The 20128-nt window shown below is 42.8% G+C and overlaps 1 protein-coding gene across 1 annotated transcript in view; it reads left to right on the plus strand.

The window, feature by feature from the left end:
- Positions 1 to 20128, plus strand: part of LOC311252642 (thyrotropin-releasing hormone-degrading ectoenzyme-like) — a 169774-nt gene that overhangs the window by 47018 nt on the left and 102628 nt on the right. Inside the window, exon 4 of the mRNA XM_084345970.1 lies at positions 1300 to 1426. Coding sequence (XP_084202096.1) covers positions 1300 to 1426 — 127 coding nt within the window. The remainder of the gene's footprint in view (positions 1 to 1299; positions 1427 to 20128) is intronic.

Below are 20128 nucleotides of genomic sequence, written 5' to 3' on the forward strand. Positions count from 1 at the left end.
TGTGTCCAGAAGCTTTTTTTGTGTCAACTTTAACTTTGCAGAATGAGACAGAAGAAGGAGAAGGGTGAAGTGTTTATGCTGCTGGAGGAGCTTTGATCACATTTTTGGTGGTTCTGTGGTCAATTAAGTGAAACGAGTTGCAGTGAAGGAGCTGAGTTTACCTTCAGCCACAAGCTGACGTGAGTTTTAATGCTCCGACTGCTCGGTGTTACATCAGGAAATATAAATCCTGACCTCAAACCTCCTGGAAGTCCGACCAACAGTGATGATCACAGTTTCATTCATGGATGTGGAGATTCACACACACACACACACTCAGCAGTCACACTGTGTTGTTTCATTGAGGTCACTGCCCCTCCCTGCATGCTGATTGGTTTGTTGCAGCTGTCATGTGACCTCATTGTATTGATTATTGATTAGAGAGTTTGGCTGATCGGCTCCTGTGTGTGTCTGTGACTGACAGATGTACTGTATGTCCTGTTCAAGATGAAGCAAATTGTTTATTTACAAGCTGAAAAACGTGATAAAAACCAGGAAATGTGGATTTTAGAGAGGAAATAAACGTCACGACGCTCCTGATCCTCCCTCACATGATCTGATCGCACAGACAGTCCGTCACCAGGATTGTTAGCAGCGAACGATCCGGCAGAGACTCGTGCTCTACTTTAAATAACCGGCACAGTAATGAAATCTCTCTCGGCATCAGCGATATCACATCATCAATATTTGACTTTGACTGTGTGAATTATCAGAATCCACCTGAAGCACAACTTTTATCTCCCTTTTATGTATTTTCCTCTGCATCTAAAAGTCGATGATGTCCGCTCGCGGCTGTGAATCCATTTGTCTTCCTGCAGATTTGAACCAAAACTCGACCCGACTCTGTTATAGTTTGTCTGGAGAGCCGAACACGATCTCGGCCTGATTCGCTTATTGTCTCTCGAGACCTGACCTGCCCAACGCCGGCCTGGTTCCATTTCTGTTTGTGTCTGTGTACATTTGGACAGAAAATTAAATTTGTCTCTCTGCAGATGTGAACTTAAACCCGACCTGATCGTGTTATTTCCTCCGCAGAGTTTAACACGCACTCAGCCCTGCTCTGTGTCTCTGTGTAGATCTGATTGTAAACTCTGCCAAATTTAATTTCCCTCTCTGTATAAAAACTTGGCTTAATTCCAGTTTGCTCTCTGCAGAGCTGAGCATGCACTAATTCCATTTCCTCCCTGTATCTGTTTTTAGATCCATCTCTATTAAAATCGGCCTGATTCCATTTCTTCTTGTCTGTGCCTTTGCTTGTAGATCCGTCTGTACGCTCGGCCGGATGCCATTTCCAGCGGAGCCGGGGACTACGCTCTCCACATCACCAAGAGGCTTCTGGGATTTTACCAGGACTACTTCAAAGTTCAGTACTCACTGCCCAAGCTAGGTAAGGCTGCTGACGTCCGCCTCTTCCTTTGACAAGGTCCGGTCGTGTTGTTGTTGAGAGTTTTGGGATGCGTCCCTCTGCGCTGCGGCCAGTTTGGGGTAAAGATGGAAAGAAACCGTCGCTCTGATGTGTTAATTTCCTGTCAGCTTCAATTAAATAAAACCTGCACTGTGTTTCACCCTGCTGATCTGATGCAGGAAACAAGAACAGCTTCTCCTTCCTGAGCTGCCCGTTTCAGGGAAGTCAGCCAATTCTTTGTCCTTCGTGCAATTTCTGTTGGGTTCATCACTTTGTGCTCATATCAGGCAAAGAAAGCACCGTGTCCTCCTCTTCTTCCTGCGTGTCGGGGGGATGTGCGCTGTGATTAAGTCTGGGAATTGAACCTCGGTCAGTTCTTGTGTTCAGACATTAAACACTGGTGCATTTGAGAGTTTGAGCTTATTACGTTAAATGAAAACAAGGATTGTGTTAATACTCAGCAAGGTGCGGTATTAAAGTGAGGACTGCACCTTGTGCTGAAGCTCAACTCCAAATTAATTTAATGAAAGTGAAGAAAATGTAACTTCCTCCCGCTGCAGAATGAAGACGTCTTCAAATGTCATTCTTTGAAGAAAAAATGACTTTGTATTGAACAGCTGGTGTCGGTGCACTCGAATGACTTGAAATGAACTAAGACAGGAAGTTGATGCACTGAAAGAAGCTGAAGTGGCAGTTGATGTAAAATGGCCGCCGTTAAAGAGATTTTTGTTACAGTTAGTGGAAGTTTAAACGCTGAAAGGAGAAGAAGTGTCACTTGTTGTGATAAAAGTCAAGTTTCCTGTTTTTTCTTTATTTTTCTTACTCAATTTAAAATGGCATTTTTGTGGCAGAGCTTCATTTGAAGCCCTGAATAGACCTGGAGTTGGAGTCCTGAACGGAGATGAACGTTTGAACATTCAGTTTCTCTCTCTGGGCTTCAGGTTTTGGTTCTCGCTCCACCTCCAGTTGTGTGACTGTGTTTGATGTTTACACTTTCTCTCCTGTTCAAGTTAATGAATCATTTCAGAGAAGTCAGATTTCGCTCCCCCTGCCTTTCTTCTTCTTCTTCTTCTTCTTCTTCTTCTGTCTTCATAATTGTTTGTGTTTTACACCTCTGTTCTGCCAGAATCACTTAGCCGTGTCCCAGCGGTGCATTTCCTTTTCTCCTCTCTGCACCCAAACAAGCTACTGTGATCACTGTGGCTCCATATTGTATGTGTCAGACACCTCCCTCCTGTCCACACTCGTTCATCACATTACAAATTCACTTTCACTCAAAGCGTCCTGTTTTTTTTCTTCCTCCGCTCAGATTAGGTTTGACATTTACTTTCCCTCCCTGACCTTTACACTGATATTAGCTGCATTAACAGGCTCGTCCATGCTATGGTGCAGGCCAGGCCACATAAAGACATCAGGTGGAAAGAGCTTGTCAGGAGCTTAGGAGGAGTCTGTTTGAACCGGGTGACAGAGAAGTTCTGACATCTTAAAAAGGGCTTTTAACACCAATATCCAGGTGTCTGAGATAAAAAATGCTGTTTTGTGACTTTAAAATACCGCTTCTGGAGAGCAACATAAGCACTGAATTCATTATGAGTCTTTATTTCCCTTTTTACACCGACTGTGTGCAAATAAGTAGGTGCTTAGGTTAGGTATTTTTAAACAAGAGACCACATTTTCCAACCGTGTTCGTGGCAACAAACGCAGATATTTTTGACTTGACATCGAGACAAATTGCATCATTTTAACAAGTCGTCGGGACGATTTCCAGATGTTTTGCAGTGACAGAACCAGATATCTTTGTCAGTCAAGTAGTTTTTGTGCCTGAAAACTAACCAAAGCATAAGCCGTGTTGTCACAACATAAAATCGAAAGTGCAGCCTCACAGAGCCTCTAGCACTGTCAACACTTTATGTGAAGACAGGTTATTAACATGTGAAATATTATGATCACAAGTCTTCATCTTGCTGGAGCAACATTGATATATTGTGTGCCAGGCCATCGTTGCTTCTGGTCCAAATGTCCTGGAAACACAAGCGAACCTGGAGTTTTCTGTTCAGGATGCTTCAGACTCAGGTAGCTAAAATATCTTTGCCCAGCCGTGTCCTTTAGTAAACCTGGCACACCTATCTGCTGGACTCAGGCCAGCCTCATGATCGATGACGCACCAGAATCTACCCCACGTTGGGCTGATTCCAGGAGTCAACATTTGCCCAAAGCTTGGCTGTGTGCTGCTAAATGGAGCCGATTTTCCCTCCAAATGAAACCGGGCCCACATTCTCATAACCGAGCCAAAACTGGTGACAATATGTCGGCCAGAGCCAGCTCAGGTTTGGTCCTCCAGGGTGCCAACACCTTGCATTTGTTCTCGGTATCATGTAGAGATATCCTCAGCTTTTTTTTGCTTCTACAATATCTTTGGGATCAGAGCTTCAGAGCTGCACTGGACATGGGAGATTGGAGAGTCGTTATGCTGCTCCTGTAATTTAAAACGATACTGCTCTTTATTTATAGAGAACTTTTCAAAACCAAGGTTACAAAGTGGTTCACAATCTGTAGATTTTACAAGGAAGCCATTCAAGTACTATCAAAAAGACAATTCAAGTAACATCAGGATAAGCTCTGGGATGAAGTTATTTTCTAAGAGGAGATTTCAAAGATGCTCAGACTGAACCTCTTTCCCTCGGGCAGGATGAGCCTCCGGGCCACGGCTGTGAAGACTCTCCACTGGTATCAGGCCGTGGCACAAGTATAGTACTAAAAAGTCAGAAAATCGGAAGGTACAAGGCCTCAAAGAGCCCTGAAAGTAACAACGAGAGCCTAAAATCAGTTCTAAGATGGTAAAAGGAAGCTGGGACGAGCTTCGTGATATACTGTTTAGAGATATAATAACTAAGAATTCTGCATTAAAATGTCTAAAAATGATTAAACCTTTGTTTTATATTTTGTTGAGTTGTGTTCTTATATTATCCAAAATGTTTCCAATAATTTGAACCAGACAAACCCACAAATGTACTCAAGGTAACGGTGCGTTTCATCTCAGGATTATTTCTGCTGCAGTCAGGCTGATAAACAGGAGTGAAGATAAATCCACTTTTTAATCCGAAAAGTTAAAAGGTAATCTCTGAGCTCTCCTCCCGTCGGTAAACGGCTCCCGATCAGAGCTGCGTCCGGCCGTCCACGCAGAGCCGACACTGTAGTGAGCATTTATACATGTGAGCAGCAGCCGACCGGTCAGAAGAGACCGCAACAGCTGAAGAGGGCGGTGTGTTTACTGGGGAAACAACACACCACAATCCCTGATGTTTTGATTGTATGTGGCACAAATACTGCAGATATGAACTGTAGCTGTCACTAAAAAGTAAAAAAGTGATCTCTGATCTCTCCTCCCGTCAAGAACATGTGGTGCTTTCTTGTCTGGGGAGGTGGGGTTGAGTCTCGTCCTTGTGTTTCTGCTGCAACAGGCTTGACTTATTGTTAGCGGATCCCGGCTTGCTGAGTCGGACTTGCTGGCCCGTCAGGTCATCATGAAGAAAGCTGATGGGCAGAAAGATGTTTGGGTTGCTTTGCGTGCTGCCACTGGGTCCTGAACAGGAGCCAGACTCTCAAATAGACGGATGGATTCAACAGAGGGAAACGCTGATAATGTGCCAGATAGTAGTCCCAAACTCCCCGAACGCACTCCCAGCTCAGTGTTTTGAAGTTCTGGAAGTCAAATTAGCTCCAAATCCGAGCGTGAACTGTGGTAAATACTTAAATGCAGCGAGCGCAAACTCTCTCTGCGTCGACTCTTCTTCTTTGATTTGATTTTCTGTTTTAAATCTAGTCAGACGCTTCCTGTTTTTGTGTGTGCGTGTGTCAGCAGAGACCGAACGCATTCTGCCGTTATGAATCTGCTTTGTGCGTTTTCACCCTGTTAGTCGACATAAATCCACGTAACTACGATTCTCTGCCAGCGCGAGTGTGTGTGTGCACATTCATACTGATGTTGACATCAGTCTTTACCACAGCTTGCCTCTAACCCCACCCCACCACTGCCAGCTCTGTGTGTGTGTGTGTGTGTGTGTGTGTGTGTGTGTGTGTGTGTGTGTGTGTGTGTGTGTGTGTGAGTGGTCCCAGAGCCTCAGGGCTCCATCTGTTGTCATGCAGGGCATCGAGCTCCCCTGAGAGAGCGAGAGAGAAATGATGAGCCGAGATACAAATTTAAAGAGACAGAGGGGAAACTGCAGCGTGCAGACGGATGAAGACACAGATCGTAACGATGAAGAATTACAGTCAGAGTCGTTCAGGTTTAGGTCCCGTCAGAGCCGAGCCCGAGGACGTCCATCTGTCCGTCCACATATCTCCGCGTCTGACCCTCCAGAGGGCCGTTTAATTTACCGTGGATATTCGTGTCCCCCAGAGGATGAAGCTCAACTACGTCGTTGACCCTCTGAACTTTCCTCAAGTGCCGACACCAGACCAAAAAACTCCACTTTAAACCCGCTCACACCTGGTGTCAACGCGTCACGTCTGTCAAAGTGTCACGGTGTGAACGCGGTCGGTCAGGCGGGATGATTGCATTGTGATCGCAGCGTATCCCGGTTGTAAAAGACATCTGCTTAAAAGGTCACTCAACTCAGCCTCTTCCTGCTGGTTCAAGCTTCCTGTCAGTCAGCGACAGTGAAGAATACGTTTAATCCTTCCTGTGGGGAGCCGTTCGCCATCCGACCACATTCATTTACTCCTTCTAAAAGAGGTGTTTGATATCGTCGGCCTCAGCGTTTGTTGCCTTCCTGCAGGTTGTTTTCCTTCTTGTTGCCTTCGCCAAGGAGGTGATGTTTCCCTCCGTGTCTGTTGGTTTGTTTGTCAGCAGGATTAGACGAAATTTACTGAACGGATTTCAACAAAACTTGGATGGAGGATGCGTCTCATCCCAGATTAGACCCCATTAACTCCTGGTGTGCATCCAGGAATTTCATCTTAATTTCTTTTCTCAATTAACATTTTCATGAATTTCTCTGGGAATGAAAAAATCATGTGTTTTTAAGTTTATGTAGTTATGTAGTTTTTTAGTAATATGTTTTCAGTGAAGGTAGTCTTTAGTCAGCTGCTTCATCATATCGTACAGAGATAGAAACCTGCAACTACGACCAAAAGGGATTCAGAAAGGTACCAAGGCTACCCACCTAGGCTTTGTTGGGCCTTGGTGGAGGTATGCACTCTACTGAGGTTCATTCTAGTTATAAACATGCAGTGGTTCGGCTGTTCTCTTGTTTTATCCATTTTCAGTCCAGTTTTCAAGCTTCGATTTTTATCTAAAATTCAAGAAAAAGTTGTTTACAAGCAACTGAAGCCTTTCGGTCGTGTCAGGGAGCACCAGAGGGATGAATCGGCTCTGTGAGGAGTTTATTGAGACTGTGCTATTTCAATACTTTCAGACCTTTGTGGCCTCTGATCGTAAACTGCTTATCACGACTGACTGGAACGGTGGGTTGGGATCAAGAAAATGTCGGGAAAATAGAAAAAATGGAAACTTTGTTGAAGTTATTCACAGAAAGTCACGTTTCATCCGAAGATTGTTAACAATATTTTAAAAGTAATGCATGTTACCAGTTACCGGCGAGTTATTTTCAACATTGTCACACATCAAATTTGTGTGCGTCTGTGCCAAATAATTTTAACAATACAGCACGATACTGAGGATACGTCCTAGGAAACATAAACTTTTCCTCCATCGTTCCAACTGTTTCACTGTGACTGTAGTTAATAAGGAATGGCTTTCATCTCTCTGTAGACGTGTTTTGACTCCTTGTTGTCACCTGTACATGCCGTTCCCTCTTCAAGCTAAACTGCAGTCTAACACACATTTTTGTGGCGAGGCAGCCTGCTGAGGTTTACCCCAGTCTACCTGAAACTTTTTCTCATCTCAAACTCCACAGGATTATAAGAAAGAGGAGAAATATCTCCTTTCCTGTCCCTCCCAAAGGTAAAGACGAGCACCAGGAGAGCTGAAATATATATATATATATATATATATATATATGTGTGTGTGTGTGTGTGTGTGTGTTGAATTGGGACCAGTTTGGAGAGCAGATGAGTCCACGTCTAAAATCTGTAGCTGTAGCTACAGAAATGATGGATCCAGCGGAGCATACAAATCCTTCCCTCTTTTCTTTCCTTCCACGACTCCTTCCCTCCTTTATTTTTACCCCGAACCAAACCCAGCGCTCCTTCACTTTCTGCAGAAGCTCCGTCCCAGCTGGGGAGCTGGTTTTTCCTCGCGTTCTGTTCAGTGCAGAAGTGCAGAGATAACTGAAGGAGCGATAACGGGCCTCTCCGGGCTTCCGTAGGAATTCATTTGACTGTTCCAGTGGAGCAGAAATCTTGCAGCAGCGGAGCGAGCCGAGGCTCAGGTGATCCGACTGTCAGGAGAATTAACGCTGAATATCTGAGTGTGTCTGAACGTGTGTGTGAACACGCCAAGTGGACTAATGTGTTCTGTTGAGTTCTGGCTCCATCTGGGATCCACAGAGACACACAGACAGCACCGCCTGAGGTCCAACACACACACACACACACACACACACACACACACACACACACACACACACACACACACACACACACAAATGTGCACCTACATTCCCCCACTTGTGTCTTTTTCATCTTTTCATCTTTTCTTTCCATCCTTCTTTCTTTCTTTCCTCTTTGTCTCTCGCTCTCTCTCTCATGCCGTCGCCTCGGGCCGACACACAACAACAGATGGACTGAACTGAAACACACACACTTGCACACGCACACACACATTCAACACACACACACACACACTCAGAGCTGCAGGCCAGTCAGCTGTCTGCCTGCTGCTGCCTCAGTGAAGCTGAAAGCCGAAAGTCTCTTCCAGTCAGTCGGTCCGTCCGCTTCGTTCAGAGCTGTTTGAAAGAATTTAGCATTAATATTCAATAAAGTGAGGAAGACAATCTTTTTTAGACCGCAGTGACTTTACAAAGTTTCCCCACAGAATGAAAGAGGCGGCAATAATACAAGAAATTGAACCTCTTTTCCCCTGTCGAGCATCGAATCGCCTGACAGAACTGTATTTGAAATTCTGCTGAGGACCCCAGAGTGTCCAAAGACATCACACACATCAGGCTGAATTTGGGGGGAAATGCATATAAAACGGTGCTCGGGACATCTAGAATATTTTCCATTTGATGCAAAAGCTGCAGCCATAAAAAACACGACGTCTCAGATTTCAATATTTCACCCAGAATGAGATTGCTTCAATAAAGGCTGGAGCACAAAATGTGTAACCCGGAGAAACAGCACCACAGAACACGATGTGAAATACTGAAGAGAGGGATCTCGTCCTCGACCTCTTCAGGGCACAGTGAACATTTTCAAACTCAAAACTAGTTTACTGCCTTTGTTGCTGTAAGTCATTCAGTTAACTGAAACGCAGTAGTTTGTCAAAAAAAACCTTCTTTCATTGTGTTTAAAGCTGCACTTAATCTGTGTTTTTGTGGTTACAAAGGACTGAATCTAAAGTTAATGTAACAGTGAGTGTTTATATGCTGTTTTAGCATCTATCAGTACATTGTTTTGGTTTAACGTCCTGCTACTTTGCTGTAAGCCTGTCGTACAGTCGCAGTTTGGTTAGGGTTAGGGAAACATTGTCGTTTAGATTAAAATAACTTTGTTACTTACGTACGTTCAGCTACAATCGTACCGACATGATGTACATACCTTAAATTACGTTACATACTTGACATAACCCAACAGTAGGTTAAAATAACTCAACATTGTTGGTGTCCTGGATCAAAGTCCTGTGCTTTTTTATCCCGACCGCCCACCTTAAGTCCTAAATCTGACTTTTTCATCCTTTAAACTACTTCCCCCGCCTTCCTCCTTTGCTGCTGTAATAATTACTGCAGCCACTAGAGGTTGCCTCCTAACAACAAACACCAATATGGCTCGTGAGAAGCTGCCTCCACAGTTGACCTATACGCTTGTTTCCCTAATGAAGACGGGCTCAACTGAGGAGTTGGTGGAGACCAAAGAGAGCGAATATTTGACTTCAACATGACTTCAAATTAATGTGGGTATTTTAAAACCTGCGTCCTACATATTTATGTGTTTTGGTGTGATTGTTTTCGTCTATGACAGGCTGATGTTGTTGTTTTAAGTGTCTGACAACAGTTTGTTAAATAATAAGATCGAGAGTTGTTGCAGGAAAAACAACAGCGAAACTTGAGTCAGAGTTGGAGAGAGGAGTTTGGTGTTTACCTCGAGGAGCTGCCAGCAAGAATTTATTTCCAAAGTCGTGGCTGAATATTTAACTCATTTTGACAATCGGCAAAAAGGATCTTTTTGTTTAACAGTCGAGTCCCTCTCTGCAGGGTAGTCAGACAACAACTGACTGTTTTAATTAACGCAACTTTGATGGTTGCAGTTGCCCCAAAGGATTACATTGCAGCTGAGACGATGTGATGGACTGATTCAAAAACTTTTGGTAAACATGAATCATTTACACACCAAAGTGGAAACTAAAATAAAGACAATGATGCTGACAAACAGAACTTCTTAACTGCAAAAACAACCAAAGGTTTCTGCAGCAAGCCACCTTCACAAAATCCCCTGAACTGAAACTCGTAAGCAAAGAGCAAAAACTACAGTAGTTATTGTTCCTGTGTCGACTCATAATGGAGACAAACATGTTTTACCACCAGAAAATATGTTTGTTTTCCCTGCAAAGACTAAATCCGCAAATAAAACCCTCAATGATTCCACAGTAATCTCCGAAAGTTTACTGTCTCATCGACTTACATAATAAAATCTGGAACGGTCCCTGAACGCCTCATCTGCTGCTCCACAACCGTCCTCACTGATCCTGCAGCTTTCACTCTCTCCAGTTACGTCTGTGCAACAGAGGAGCTTGTTAAGTATGTTTCTTCTTTATCCATTGTAAATATATTATTTTTTTTAAGCTGGCTCTCCACCTACTTCAAAGCTGTCTGGGATCTGGTAACATTTTTCTTTTTGTTTTTCCGGGCTCTCCCAATCCCCAGAAGAAGAATCCTGGAGGATTTGCTGCTTCTTGCGGATGACTTTGATATACTTTTATTCCCACTCGGGTACATGTGTGATACTTTCTAGACCATGGATTTATGGAGAGAACAGGATAATGTGATCCAAGATGTTGCCTCGTTCATAAATGTGGAAGGCGTGAACCAGCCGGGATCCTTCTTCAGGCTTCCTGAGGCTGCGGCGTCTTGGAGTCCCTCTCTGGGGGAACTGTTGGACTTTCTGCCAATGCTCTTACACTTCACAGTGGAGACATTTGGGGGGAAGACAAATAAGATGTAGCTAAAATGGGACCTTGCAGGATAGTGGAGATGAAACTGCAACATCTGTCCTGATGATGGCGCTAGAGGGAAGATTATCAGCTTATTAATCAGCAGGTTTCATCCTCCAAGGACGCATGAATTTAATCCGTCAATTTTTAGAAATCTAGTCAGTTTGAGTCTTGTTATTGATCAAAGTGTTCGATTGAGTTGAACTACGGTCGGTCGTTCGGCAGCCTTGTCGTTGACGTCGTGATGTTAACAACATCTGGTGTGCGCAATAAAGTGATCAGGAAAATACCTCGGTGGAAATTGTATCAAAAAGCCTAAAAAAGGACACGATGCTTAACACGCTCAGAAGTATTTTGCTCAGTTTTCTACGTTCAGAATTGTTTTGTTGAGTTAAATTTCATGAAAATACATGCAGCATTTTTATTTTTTAAATTCGTAACATGATATAAATACTTTTCTCAATTGTTATGGTGTATTAACTATGGATGTTAATTATTAATCATTAATCGCAGTTAAGAATTAAAGATGTCTTAACTGACAATCAGAGGCAGCACAAATACAATAAAAACATATTTTACAATAACAGATTACAGATGTTTGCTTTTCAAATATATATCCAAGTAAAACACAAAATACTGGTGTGAGAAAATGTGTTTAATTAAAATATATTTAATCGCTTCAGTGTTTGATTTTGTTGCCAGTTGTTCACACAGATCATGTCAGTGGTTAAAACAGTTTGCTGAAGGAAAGATGTTCAACATATTTCACATATCATTGATGATTAATTAATAATCGTTAAGGCAGTCGACTATCGATTGAAGAAATTACTTAAAATCTGCCTCCTCGTATTAACATACACAGTCTTTAAGTCTTTAAGTTGTGCAGATTGTAGAGATGTGAAACATTTGAAGATGAGCAAAAATAGCAGTGTAATCACTGGAGTTCAAATAATCCTGAAGAAAACTTTAAAATTATACATTTCTCAGACAAGTTCTGCAGTTATAAGTGTCTTTCTCTGTGATTCATAAGCGGATTTATGGGTATTTATGTGCGATGGACATCAGTGATAATAATATCCTCAGCAAGAGTATCTGAAAATGTCTCTCACGTCTCAGATTTGGCTGGATGATGACTATAATTTTAAGTGGCCAAAGTACAATAACCCACATTAAACTGTCCCTCACATCTCTCCTTCAAAGTGATTTACAGAAACAGAAACCCTGGGTCATTAAGACGGCGTTTTATTGGAGGTAACATACCAATTTAAAATCATGACATCTACTTTTTGCACAAATGAGTTTCCTATCCTCTTTGTGCTCTTCGGCCCTTTAAAGAACGACTCCGCTGGCTGTTTCTGCGCTGCCGGCACAAAGCAGGCTGAAAATGAATGGAGATGTTATCGCCGTTATCTTCTTCAAAAGTCTTTTAGCGGCAATTTCTTCCTATGACCTCACCACTGAAAGGTAATTTGGCGGTTGGTCCGCGGTTCAGAGGACAGGATGGATGAACGTCGGGTCTCTTTAGGACGCTGTCTCTGTTTCAAAGCAGTTTGGGAAACAGCCAGAGGTGAGGAATTTATTTCCAGCAGTGAGCAAAGCAGAGCCAAAACCATCCAGGACCTCTGAGAGGAGTTTAAAGGGATTATTTCCAAAGAGCTGGAGGACGACAGTCACAGATGAGACTCAGCTTCTCAGATCCTGAGGAGATACTGAGGTGAATTGATTTCACAGAGGAGAGCAGAGAGCCTCTTCAGCTGAGGAGACAACATCGGGGTCAGGGTTAACAAGCTGATCGCTGCTGTTCAACTAAAACAAAGAACTGTATCGAGGGTTTATGGACGCGCTTAAGAGGCTTTTTTCTGACGCTCTGTGGGGCCTCAGGGTGGGGGTGTTGGTTCAAAGCTGCCCAGGACCTCATGGGAGCTGGAGCTGCTCATAACACACATATATATTAGTCATTGTTGTATCTTTGTGTGAATGGCAAAGTGTTTTCAGCCTGCACAGTGTCGATCCTGCAGACAGCATGGTTTTGTGGATTCACTGTGAAAAGACGAATGAAGAATTGTAAAAACAAAGTGCAGGTAATCGATGTTTCTACTGCATTTTATTGAAAGTTCTAACTTGAAACATTGTCAATTCAAGTCATATCCAAGACGTCTAAAGACTGAAGAGACAGATTTAGGAGGAAAATGGTAGCGATGGGAAAGATTTTCAAGGAAACAAGTTGCACAAGACAATCGCACGACGCTCTGCTGACATCTCTAGTGTCCGTTTCACACGTGAAGGACTCCACAGTAAAATAAATGAATATTCAATGTTCAGCTGAACTTAAAAATAAAGCTTGCTGACAAACAGTTCACATACTTTGGGTTGAATAACGTTGAGTAACTCAAACCATGATCTCTGTCTAAACACAACCAAGCCTCAAAGGTCCTGTTTGTAAGAAATGTTGTTGGTATGTCGGATCACCACCATCTCACAGCGTCAGTATTTTACGAGTTTGGATTGAGGCTCAAAAATCAACTTTTCTTACAAATAGGACCTCTAATGAAACGTGGTTGCATCATCGACCAAGTCTTGACATCTCTTGTTCTGCAAATCAGCACATCAGCGCTGGAACGTAGACAGGAAAGCACTTACCTGAAAGACGGATCAGAAACCTTTTGTGAGAAGAAACATCGACGAGCTTTCAGTTTATCAGAGGTCTGTTTGGGAGCTGGATGAACTTTTACTGATTTCACCACTGAACCCTTCTGGTACGTTGTGGATACTCAGTCCTGGTTGGTTGATTGATGGGTCAGTTTTAGCTTCTTGGCATATTAAAAGTCCGGCTTGTTAGGAAGTAGATTTTTGTGTCTGATCCCCAGCTCGTCAAACACTTTTTGGATTGTAGGTCGGGTCGGCCGCCAACCAAAGGGCATCAGGGTTTGACGAGTTGGGTGACTCAAATATAAACTTTTCTTACAAAGAGCACCTTCGAGGCTGCTGTGAGACTTTAGCAACGCTCTTCCTTTTATACCCGTTCAGGTTATTTATCCTGTGAACTCCTCCACTGACAGGAAGTCCATAAACTTGACAGCTTGTTTGGAGCGTTTCAGGTTGTTTTGTTGAAATTTTGGACGTGTACGTTATCTCTTCAGAGAGTCTCATTACTTTAATACATTTGTGATTATCTTCACAGGACTGTGCTTTCAGTGTCAGACCATGATTGGACTTCTTTGAGGGAAATGATCAACAGAAGATGAGTTAAACGACTTGTGGGAAGAGATACAGAGGGGTGACGGGAGATCAACAGTTTCTGTAGACAGAAACCAGAAATTCTCAAACCTCAACCTCAATTTCGATGTTCATTTTGTGTGTGTGAGTGTCGCTATTAGTGTCACGTCAATGCAAGAACACAGCTTATTATGCAAAACACACACACGCACATACACACTCGCCGTGTCTTTAAAAGCACCAATTAGAGACATTTAATCACCGGACTGTCTGGATGAGTTACACTCAGCCTGTTCACCAGTGAGCTGCAGCCGCGCTGCTGGAATATCTCAGAGCAGCAGTAGATGTTTTTATCGATATCCGATACCAGAGGGAAAAACTGACACACTGTAAAGGGCGTTTTCAATAGAAGATAAATATAACGAGGCTTGTGTGTTGCACAACAGTATCTGAGTTCCTTGTAACCATCGTCGCAGTATTTTCCTATCAACTACAACTCTGCTGGCTGAGATTCGTCTGGCTTTGCTTTGAGAATTTTTGGCAGGTGGTTACCCCACTTTTGTCGAAAAAGTATCTGTTTTGTGTGACAAGAAACGGCCTTTGCATCGGTACATCGCTCTCTTCAGAGCCACCAGACTCCATTGACAAAAGCATCATTTCTGCCTCTCACAATACAGGAGTTTGTGGTGCACCGCTGCTTCAATCAGTGTGTTTCTCTGTGTTACTGTGTGACTTCAAATATTAACTAACATTATCAACAGAATGTGAAAACGTAACTGAATGTAAGATGAAAGCTGCTCAGAAAGCCCGACTTCCCGGCTCATGACCCAGATCTTCAGTGTTGTGCGGCGCATAGAGCGAGTACACGAGAGACGTTGTGTTCAACTTGAATTCGGGTCACTTGAATCAGGATACAATCATTTAAACTTGTGGCTCTTCCAGACTTTTCAAATTTTACTGGACCGCCTCGATTTCTGATCAAACGAGTCATTTTGCTCAAAAACGCGGTGATGTAATTACACGGTTTGGCCACTAAGACACTGGCGCTCTTCCTCGGGGGTCAGCTAGCCTGTAGCCACGAGAGGTCATAGTGAGATAAGAAACATCGCCAACACTTCCCCGGTGCTCTGAGCTCCCAGAGTCAGCTAATATGACCGCTAGCTGCACGGATAACTGAGCTAGCAAGCTCGTGGCAGCTGGTGATATGCTGCCCCCTGTCTGTTTGGAGTATGAACGACACCATCAGTCGTTGAATAGTGACACTGTTGGATTTAAGCTCCTAAAGAGAGATGGGTCGATGTTGAAGATAAGTGGTTGTTTGTGTTTAAGAGAACAAAAGTGCTTTATTTATCTCTACATGACGCATCCTGATGGATGGTAGGTGGTTTAAACTGTCCCGAGGGATCCGCGGGTTGTAAGGCAGGATAAACATGATGTTTAAAACAAGAGGCAACCGTCTAATATATCTGTGTTTAGACTTTAATATCTCCGGAACATCAAAACGTCAGAAGAAGTAGAATTGACTGTTGAGAGCTGAACTTGTTAGAGAGAGAAAATGTTTGGCTTGTTTCTAGAGAGAAATTTAGGGTTTTCCAGTTCACTTCAATAAAGGCAGGTTTACCTCGAGACACCAGAGGGCAAATTAAACTCTCTCTCTCTTTCTTTCTTTGTGTGTGTGTGTGTGTGTGAGTGTAACTCGTCCGGACAGCCGGCGCAGTGATTAAATGTCTCTAATTGGTGCTTTTAAAGACACAGAGGAGACAGAGTGTGAAGCCGAGGCAGCTATTTTAATGTCACTTCAAGACGACGAGAGAGGTCGTTATGTAACACACGTACACACAGTGCAGGAGTGTGTGTGTGTGTGTGTGTGTGTGTGTGTGTGTGTGGGTGTGTGCGCTGCTCTCCTGCTGTCACAATCAAAGACAACCGGCTGAACGAACGGACGAAAATAAATGAAAAAACAAGGGAGAGAAACGAGATGCTAACCAGCTCAGGACGGAGCAGGTCTCAGGTCTACTGTAGGAACACAGACACGGTTCACCTGGGGAGACGCTGATCGATCGAGGTATTGATCCGCAGTCTGAGTGGATCCTTGTGTCTCGACAGTAATGAGGCTTCATGGGGTTTAAAACTAAACTTTTAAAACATTTTAGCGGACGTCATTGGAGTGTGTCCGGTTTTCAAACCTCAGCGAACACCAGAGAGGAAGAGAGACGAGGCTGTGTACCTTAAAGAAGAAAAACACATGAAGTTTATGGATACAACATAATTATTATTATTTTTAAGGCTCTGATCTCAGTTTAAACAAACATCATACAGTCGACTAAAAACGCCCACTTTGATCTTGCAAATCAAGTCAGTGCTTACTGTTATTTCATTTAATTCTATTGAGATTTTTTATTTTTATTTGTTGCTAAGAACCTTTTTACAACATTTATCCAGTAAACAACGTGTGCAAGATCCTTCAATTTAATAATTTTGTTGTATTGCAATAAAATTTGTGTTTTGTCGAGTTGCGGTTTTTATTGTATTTATACAGGTTTTTATGTGTTACATCAAATATTTGCTATTTTTAAGCTTTCACATGTTCATCTTCTCTCGACTTGCTTCAGTAAGAGTTTGACTTACCATCGAGCTCGTGTGACAGCACCGCCCTTAGTTAGCCCGTGATAGACGATGCCCTTTTCCTTTCCAGAACTTTTTCAGATGGTTCTGTGTAACAAGACTTCTGGCACGAACTGACTACAGACGGACTCAAACACAAAAAACTAAATTCAAGATTGAACTGTTTCACAGTAAAGTTGAGTCACGGTTAGCTTCTTCGGCTGCTTCCTGTTAGCTTGTCTACCGCTGTTAGACATCAGTCCACCGGCCTGTTCTGCTATTAATGTGCTCGCTAATTATCTCCATATATGGCATGCTCCCTCCTGATTGGGCAGGAGGTGTGCCACTCTATGAGTGGGGCGGGACTTGTCCCCGGGCGACGGGAGTTATATCCAATGGAGCCGAATCACCTCTCTGCAGGTCCGCAGATCAGTTACCATGACGACCAGAGTAATACCTGTAGGCAGGGGTGTGATTGTGTGCGTGTGTGTGTGTGTGGTTTCAGGTGTGTGTGTGTGTGTGTGTGTGTGTGTGTGGTTGGTTGATTGCCAGCTTGTTGACTCAAACTCTCCCTGGCATCAGAGCCAAGGTCACCACACACACACACACACACACACACACACACACACACACTGAATTCATAGTAGAGTTTGCTGGCCCCTCACTGGCTCAGTGACCTGACATCTGTTGCCATGGTAACGTCTCTCCCACTCTCTCCATCTCTGCCTCCATCTGCTCTCCCCCGACGATGAAATTCAGATGTTTCTTTATTGGCAGAAACCTGCTGTTTGTTTCCACAACAGCTACAGTTACAGTAGAGAGGCTGTGTGTGTGTGTGTGTGTGTGTGTGTGTGTGTGTGTGTGTGTGTGTGTGTGTGTGAGTTTAACTAGTTTAAAGTGGGGGTAATCACATCACATTACGTTCTGTGGGCAGATGTTTCTGGTTTAGGAACCAGAGAGGGACCAGAGCGCCGCCGTATCAGTGCTCGGGTTTGTTTCGTTTACCTGCTGTGACGCCGTCAGCTGGTAATGTTTGCGCCTTGTGAGTCTGTGTGTGTGTGTGTGTGTGTGAGTGTGTCATCATGGCTATAGCAGAAGTGATTCCAAATATTTTGCCAGGTGTTACATGTCTGTCCGTCTGTTTGTTTGTGAGATGAGAGGGTTTGAAGCGGGGGTGCCAGAACGAGGGAGGTAGAAAGTGGACTGATCTGCACAGAGCCCCGACTTTAACCCCGTCCAACATCTTTGATTTGAGCTGGAACACCAGCTGTGATCCAGAGACGATCAGCCAGACGACCAACATCACAAGTTCCTGTTTGTTTTTTTTATTTGTGTCACCTTCTTCATCTCGAACGCACCGGAATAAACAGGGGACAGTAGAAAGTTAAAATGTGCGATTTTTGAATGGAGTTTGGTTGGAGCACATTTTGAGTTCAGGTTTAACTGTGTTGAAAAACAACTCAAGTGAAAAAGTTATGGTGGATTGTTCTCCACATCTTTCTGGTTATTTTGCATTTTAAAGCTCCTTCCATCTCATCTTCATTCAAAGAGATTCATCGTTACATTTTGTGAATTTATCAGCACAAACGTCTAATCTTTATGCAGAAATGGGTCCAAACAGTATATTATTAGATCATTCAGGTCAGGCCATTTTTCAGAGACATCTCTCTTCTTGACACTGTGATGGTTTTTACTTTGAATATCTTTAACTTCAGTCTCTCTTTCAAACAGCGTCCTTAACTTCAGCACGCGTCAGAGTTTCACACCTGGCGAGGGCTGAAAATTAGTGTGTTTTCATCGCAGCTGTTCAGCGCTGGAGCTGATAAACACCTGACTGCAGCAGAGTCATTTTATGCTGGAATGACTGCAGATTGTACTCGATCACATTGGAGGCAAAAAAGCCAGATGTTAGTGGGTTTTTCATCCAGTGTCAAAGGGGTAATAGAGTTGGAAATGTATCAGATTTCCATATATTTCTGGTCACGTATAAAAACACGACAAAACTCTCCTGACATCCTGGATATGAAACGCAAATGAAGGATTAATGATCAGATTTGATGTAAAGCTGGAGGTAAAGTTCTGCAGAGTCTGAGACAAAAAACAACCTGAAGTTTGATGATGGAGCATTTTCACTAATCTACAGGGTTTTAACAGACTTTAACACACACACACACACACACACACACACTGAATTCTTGTTATATATTGTCATCATAAGGAGAAAAGTTTGCCTTTCTCTTTGTTTTGTATTTTGTGTCACGGTCTTCATCACAAACACACCAGAATAAACGGTAGAAAGTTAAAGTGTGCAATTTTTGAATGGAGTTTGGTTGGAGCACATTTTGTGTTTCAGTTATTAACTTTCTACGTGAAAAAAGTCCCCACATTTTTCTGATTATTTTGCATTTTAAAGCTCCTTCCACCTCCTCCACATCTGAAGAGAGTCATTACATTTCATGTGTACCTGGAAAAAAAAAAGGCTGAAAATGAGTGTGTTTACATCGCAGCTGGAGCTGATAAACACCTGTGACTGCAGCCGAGTCATTTTATGCTGGAATGACTGCAGATTGTACTCAATCACATCGGAGACAAAAGCCAGATGTTAGTGGGCGTTAGTGGGTTTTTCATCCAGTGTCAAAGGGGTAATAGAGTTGGAAACGTATCAGATTTCCATATATTTCTGGTCACGTTATGTATAAAAACACGACAAAACTCTCCTGACATCCTGGATATAAAACACAAATGAAGGATTAATGATCAGATTTGAGAGAAAAACAACTTTCTCAGCGACTTATTATTCAGACTTTTAAATGTTTCCCCCTACAGTCGCCCACACCAACAGAGAGACAGATTATCTGTGATTAATCAGGAAAATAATCTGCATTTTTTTCCCCTCTAATTAATGTTCAACAATTGATTATATGACAGCACATAGTTTGATTATTTTCATGATGATTAGTGGGAGGAGTCAGTGTGTTAATTAGCTCAGACGCATCTGATTGTGAGGAGAGATTTAGTTTCAGTGGCGTCTGATGACTGATTTACTCTGCTGGAGATCACACACACACACACACACACACACACACACACAGTGAAACAAACACACATACGGTTTTGTTTTCATCACTTTTGGGGACACCTGTAATGATTGACTTTATAGGGACATTTGGTCCCCATAAGGAAAATGGGTCCCCACAATGTGAGTAACACACATCAACAAATAAATACATAAGATAATATATTACATACTGTGTTTTTGCATGTATTCTCCAGAAGCACATCACCACAGGAACATGTTTTCAGGGAGGTGTGGAAGCCTGCTCTACTTTATGAAGGTCTTTAACTGATGTTTATTAATTTTATTATATATGTCGATTGACAAAAGTAACACTGACGAAGCATCTTACATCAGACCCTTCTTCAGGTGTCTATTTCCTGCTCAGTCATCAGAATAAATGTCAGCTAAGTAAGTTTCGTTAAAACCACAGATAACGTTGCAACTTTACGTTTGTTAAGGTTAAATTTTCCATTTT

The sequence above is a fragment of the Pagrus pagrus genome (assembly GCF_965226575.1).
Source record: "Pagrus pagrus genome assembly, chromosome: 23".
Classification (NCBI taxonomy): domain Eukaryota; kingdom Metazoa; phylum Chordata; class Actinopteri; order Spariformes; family Sparidae; genus Pagrus; species Pagrus pagrus.